The sequence below is a fragment of the Halictus rubicundus genome, chromosome 11, assembly GCF_050948215.1.
Source record: "Halictus rubicundus isolate RS-2024b chromosome 11, iyHalRubi1_principal, whole genome shotgun sequence".
In the NCBI taxonomy this organism is placed as follows: domain Eukaryota; kingdom Metazoa; phylum Arthropoda; class Insecta; order Hymenoptera; family Halictidae; genus Halictus; species Halictus rubicundus.
In genome coordinates this window covers 15169845-15176098 of record NC_135159.1, presented here as the reverse complement: position 1 = coordinate 15176098, position 6254 = coordinate 15169845, and the positions used below count along the sequence as shown (strand labels likewise).

General features: G+C 44.9%; 2 protein-coding genes across 3 annotated transcripts; both read left to right on the top strand.

Moving 5' to 3' along the window:
* Nucleotides 1-2502: 2502 nt before the first annotated feature.
* On the top strand, nucleotides 2503-4621 carry LOC143358694 (nuclear RNA export factor 1). 2 transcript variants are annotated; one of them, XM_076796032.1, is made up of 2 exons: nucleotides 2503-2635; nucleotides 2738-4621. In XM_076796032.1, exon 2 carries the CDS (start codon nucleotides 2784-2786, stop codon nucleotides 4356-4358), a length of 1575 nt encoding a protein of 524 aa, XP_076652147.1. In that variant the 5' UTR covers nucleotides 2503-2635; nucleotides 2738-2783; the 3' UTR covers nucleotides 4359-4621. The 2 variants fall into 2 exon arrangements, with proteins under 2 accessions (XP_076652147.1, XP_076652148.1); XM_076796033.1 differs by having other exon boundaries at nucleotides 2503-2664; nucleotides 2738-4358.
* A 164-nt stretch (nucleotides 4622-4785) lies between these two features.
* Mrps22 (mitochondrial ribosomal protein S22) lies at nucleotides 4786-6249 on the top strand. Its single transcript, XM_076796035.1, has 3 exons — nucleotides 4786-4924; nucleotides 5031-5500; nucleotides 5699-6249. Exons 1-3 carry the CDS (start codon nucleotides 4831-4833, stop codon nucleotides 6194-6196), a joined length of 1062 nt encoding a protein of 353 aa, XP_076652150.1. The 5' UTR covers nucleotides 4786-4830; the 3' UTR covers nucleotides 6197-6249.
* The last annotated feature ends 5 nt before the right edge of the window (nucleotides 6250-6254 follow it).

Genomic DNA, 6254 nt, shown 5'->3' with positions numbered 1-6254 from the left:
AGGATCGGATTGGTGGATGGTTGTTGGACACCCGGTACGAAACGGATGATTGCGCGTTGCCCGCGAACGCAACAGATCGCTACGTTATTATTTTCGCCAGTTATCGAATTAGATGTTGGCTTAACGGGTACGTACGGCCCGGCCGGGTCGCCGTGTACCCGGCGCGCTCATAGGCGTACATACGCGGCTCTTTATCGCGCGATAGCGATCCGAAGGGGAGCGGAGGACTTCCTGCAGCTGGTCCATTCAATTTCCAACCGCAATTTTCCCCCGCCGACAGAAAAAGACATCTATCCCCGGGATCCGGTTTGGAAGTCGTTCAGGAAAGTCCGGTAAAATTTTCTGTCCAACTTCCACCGTGTTTCCCCAATCAAATCGTCTGTCCTCATCGTTCGTCGACTCGAGAATCCTCTGTGGCTCGTTCCGATGATCCATTGATCCATGATCCACTGCCGGAAGCAGCGGCAGGAACCTATGATCGCGGCTCGTGCTTCGCGAGCCAGACTTTCGCGCGAACCGGCTCAATTTCCTGAGAGTTGTAAATTATGCCGATTCTAGATCATGCGTCGCGGTTGACGCCCATGGGCTCTCCCTCTCTCTCTCTCTCCCTCTCTTCTCTCTTACTCTCCAGAGGCTTCGGATTCCCGTCGAACCATCTCCCCGAGATTACCGCTCACTCGTTACTACCTACAACGTACTTACGTTACTTTTAGAACTGCTTATTACTGTGATTACCGGCGCATAATGCGACGACCGAGCGTTCTACAATTTATTATTGAATTGCTATAATACGGGCCGACGTGCCCGTGTGCACGCTGCACCAGCGCGGATTCCTGCGACCACGAAAAGAAAGGGGGAGGCCTCACTTCCTCCTCGAAAACACATCCTACACGTTTTTACCGGGGGAAACGGTTTTCGAATTGCCCGCCAATTTTTCTGCCGCGGGGCGTACGGTACGTTGATGTCCGGCACCTTTGGACGATGATTTTTACTGTACTGGAGGTTCATGTAAAAAAATATGGGTTTCGGCTTCGTATGCTGTCCTCCCACGTTAGGTTACCCCTTGTAGGACAATCGTAGATTAACGGATGGCAGTGATAAATAAGGATTTCCATTATACATATATGCGTTCTCATATTAATGGCTTTTTAATAAGAATTTCCTCTAAAATATTGGTCAATGCAAATTGGAACCTGCATATCCGTTTGCAGGCCACAAACTTATCAGGCCCATGTCATCCCTAATACCCCAGGCATTTGTTTCTCCGGACCTGAGGCACTGCTGATAATACGTAGAGGGTCTCGCGTCTCCATTAGCATTTTTCCGCGTTGCCATCGTCTAAATCGCGCACTTAACGTGGCAGCTTGTATCTCTTTGGTCTCTTAGGGGTCACCGCATATGGTGTTGGCCATTACCGTGGCCGCGCAGCTGCGGCCGGGTGTCTTCTCTCTTTCCTATCGATAGAAAAATCCTGCTATATAACTAGCAGATCGTTCGGTTCGCCAGGATTTTTCCTTTTCCGGCGACGTGAAACGCGGAAGAGGATGGCCCAAGGCGCAACGTGCCGACGCACACACTTCGCCGCCGATGGGGCTCTCGCATCATCGATAGACCCTGCGAAACAGGACGAAATCACCGGTCTCGGCCTTCTATCCCACCATTTTGAACGCTCCTCTCATTGTTGCTTTCATGCGTGATTGGCCTGCCTCGCCAAACAGGCCATTCGCAGCCAACAACCCGTTTTAAGCCTGTTTACAAGCCTATCCGTCGTTTCTGGACCTGGTGCTAGAAAAATGAGGACTTTCGGAAGCACAGTGACCAATTCCAACGTCCTCGTTCGCATCTTTTTCTCTTCCCGCCTTTTTTAAAACCGGTTTTAGACCTTCACGCTATCTGACGGACAAGCTACGAACTTAAACGTTCTTGGAAACCTTCATTACTGTCAGACGAGATATAAAAAATATTAATTTTTACCAGGCGTGATTGATTCTTGCCGCTTTCCTCATAAGACACCGTGAAAATTCCGGCACGAATCATCTGCTCGCGTCAAAGGTCTGTACAGCGCCAAAACACGTAGCGGCAAAACGCTCAAACTGTTAGCCAAATTTACCGACGGATGGTTCTACAAGTTATCGACAGATGGAGCTAATATCATTTTCTACTGCTTTGCCATCGGCGTTCTACCATTACCGACTGCCGATAAATTTCACGAACAGTTTGGGCGTTTTGCCGCTACGTGTTTTGGCGCTGTACGGACCTTTGACGTGAGCAGATGATTCGTGCCGGAATTTACACGATGTCTTATGAGGAAAACGGCGAGAATCATTCACGCCTGGTAAAAATTAATATTCTTTAACACATTTGATCGCGTTTTCGTGGATCTAGTTCCAACGTCTTTCGTTTGTCAACGTAAAGGGTGTAAGAATAGGTTTTGTCAATTTTGTCTTACATGAATAAAATCCGGAATCACCTTACCATCGAATTGTATCTTGTTGCAGATAATGGCTGACGGATGGCGCTGTCAAATATCAACAACATGGTCACGATGTAGATCGAAGAATGCATACAACAATGTTCTAAAAACAATTGTGAGACTAAAGAATGCGTTTTTGGAAAGTTGCAACGTCGGGAACAGGTAATTTAATCACATTATCTCCGACAATCGTAAATTGTTTTTTTCGTGATGAATGTGACCTAACCTAACACCAAACAGAAATAAATATGCTTACTCTTTTAGGTGCGTGTGATTCCTTAATATAGAAATATTCTCCAAATCAGAAAAGATGCAGCGGACAAATTTGCCGATCGTGCCCATGCAGCTGGACTCGTCCATAGCAATTAAGATCAGCAGGGGTGGGTCCATGTTCCAGGAGAGGACATTAATGGGCAGATCTGACGTGTGGCACAGTGTCAGAATCCTTAAGGGCACACAGTACGACAAGGAGACTGTGCTAAAAGCCATTTTGAATGCCATAGAACCAGCAGAGTTGGTACCTGTTAGGTACCAGGCTGTAGGGGAGGACACATACTTTTTGGCAAGGAACTGTGCACATGCCTTGGAGAAACTATGCAACACCAATTTGATAATCAAAAACCCTGAAGGGGATCCTTTGATCCTGATAGTCACTTTGGGGTTTGCGTCTATCCACGAGCTGAAAATCAACCTGCAGCCTCTGCTCCTGGCAGCCCTGGCCAAGAAATATGATCCTAGTAAAAAGAGCCTGGACTTAGAGCAGTTCCACAAGGACCCTGAAATGTCTAAGGCAGTCTACTGTCCCCTCACCCAACAAAGAACCTTCAACCACGTGATGAAATTGACGAAGACCGCGATCGCGACCGTGAAGGAGCTGAACCTTCAAAAGAATGAACTGTTTAATCTAATTCCCATGGAAGCCTCTGGCTTGACCTCCATAAGGTACCTGGACCTGAGACACAACAATTTATATAGCATGGAAGTCCTGTCTCCCTTGAAAAATATGCCTATAGTCAAGCTATGGCTTGATGGGAATCCTCTATGCGAGAACTACTCGAAGCCTAAGCAATATATTGAATCTGCTAAGAAATATTGCCCCAATCTGATCCAACTAGACGGTGTCTATGTGAAGACATCCATCTTGCCGCAGATTTATACTAGCTACTTGAAAAATGAGGCTAGAAAAGACCTGGTCACTAAATTTGTTAATCATTTCTTCAATTTGTATGAACGGGGTGATAGAACGTTTCTTAGAGGTCTTTATCATAAGAACGCGTTCTACTCGATGAGCTCTGGTATCATCCCAGCTGTGGCTCACAAGAGGAACCTGACGCAGTTCACTGCCTGCAGGAATTTGACTAAGGCTGCAGATATGAATAAAAAGAGACAGCACCTGTACTATGGCCAGGATAATATTTTAGGCGGCTTGAAGCGATTACCCAAGTGCTATCACGACAGAAGTTCGTTCATTTGCGATCTGTTCTACGACGACGGCATATGCCTCGCCATTTCGGTCGGTGGTTTATTTAAGACCATGAACAATGCCTCGCAGGTCCTCTCGTTCAACAGAACCTTCATCCTGTTAGCTGGCGACGACAATGAATTTAATATTCTGAATGATCAATATTTCATCGAATTGCCAATTCAGGATATTCCTGTGACCAGCATTGAGTCCAAAATCTCGTACGATGAGTTTATACCAACATGCTTTAGCGCCTCTGAGAAGGTGGAACTGTTTAACAAATTCGCCGAGACTACGATGTTGAACGATGAATGGTGCAGGACCTATATGGAGGAGGCCCAGTGGAACCTGAGCAAGGCCATCGGGAATTTTGTGAAGGACTACAAGGACTCCGCCATTCCGGGCGAAGCGTTTATGAGATAGTATTATGGTTCCTCTTGAGGCAGGGTCTGAAACAAATTCACGAAATTATGTTATCTTAGAGCTTCTTTTCTATCCTTTAAGTTCACAAGTTGCTATAAAAATAGACGAATTTTCAAGAGATAATTTTAATGTAGAGTGAACGCCCAGAGTTTTGTAAGTTCCTGAATTCCTAAGTTGCAAATCTTTTTAATTATATTTCGTATTAAAATAAGTCAAGGAATCGGGCACGAACTTTTGCACTGACCTAACAGATTGCTGTAATAATGGGATTGTTACCTTAACTCTTGTATATAGCTGTCTTTTCGATGTTTATAATAAAGTATTTTAAATAAATGAAGTGCCACAGGCGAAATAAATTGCAAATCGATAATATAGAATTCTGTGAATCAGATAGATGTCGTAAGTCGTTAGAGTCACAATTCCACCATCTGCGTTCGGTGCATTTGTGGTTAAGTTTTTGTAAACATTGGTTATGATGTTCACACGGACGAACTTAATTTTGGAAACGTTCTACAAAAGGCCTGCGGTGATATGTCGCTCCTGTTCATCAGTTTCCAAAAAAAACGGTAATTTGAGACAATTGTCTTATTGTGTGTTATTAGAATTTTTTATTCGGTCTGTAGGTTATGTTTTTCTACCGTCTATATAAAGAAGAGTGCTTACTTTTTACAGAGAGGAAGGAACCTGAGAAATACTTTTTTAACTGGCACGTTCAGGACATATTAAGGACACTAACACGTGTGGACACTAATAAAGTGTTTAGACCGCGCAAGGATGGAACGCCCTTGAAAAATCCAGTTTTAAAGTTCATGACCACCGAACAATTGAAAGAAATGCACAGGAGAACTGAAAGAAAGATGAACATGCGATTGCAGATGCCGCCTGTGGTGAAGGCAGAGGATGACACTGCCAGAGTTCTGTCGAAGGACCCCGAGTTAGAGGGCTTGACAACAGTAAAGCATGTGTTCACCGATATCAGTTTCGGAGTTAGGAATAAGGGGAGGCTAATAGTTGTCAGGGAACCTGACGGTACATTACGACACGCATTTACAAATGAGAGAAGTAGGATGAACCAGGTGTATTTCCCTGAGCCTGGCAAGGAGTTGGACACGCCAAAGATGTTCTTCGACCCACATTTAGCAGTAAGCATACAACTATGCAGGGTGTACCACTAACTCTGGCAATATCTCTGCTATGTTGTTTAAGGGGATATATATTATTATGGTGGGATTAATTTGTTCGACACTTTCTAAGGTCATGTCGTAGGGACAATTAGTGGGACACACTGCATATAAATATTGAGGCATAACATTGTGCTTGAATGATTCGTTTGCTTGCAGAATTTACTGCAGAGAGGGGAGTACGAATTCATTCTGGATCGTGCCTGCATACAATTCGAGCCAAACGATCCCGAATACCATAGAATCACGAAGACAGTTTATGAAGATGTGAATTCGAAGAGAAACTATGAACCCTTGAGGTCGACTAGGCACTTTGGTCCCTTAGTGTTCCATCTAGCTTGGGAGAAGAAGATCGACAGCTTGCTGATCGATGTAATTCACAGCGAGAGGATAGACGAAGCTACGTCTCTGATAAAGCTCTTCCACATCTTCCATCCGGGCTCTCTTTCGGCCTCGTCCGCTCCATACGACGATGACATAACGATGATAAGGAACTACGCTAAATTAGATTCGCAGAATAGGAACAACATCGATCACGCGCTGCTAGTTTACGAGAAGTTGCAGGCGCAGAAACAGGAAATAGAAACTAGTATATTGGAAGCGCACGGGAAAACCGGGGACGAAGGAGATCGCCCGGATACACCACCACAAAATTAAAGTCTGATACACCTACACACGCTCGAAAATAAATATGGTTAAATCTGTAATAACTACT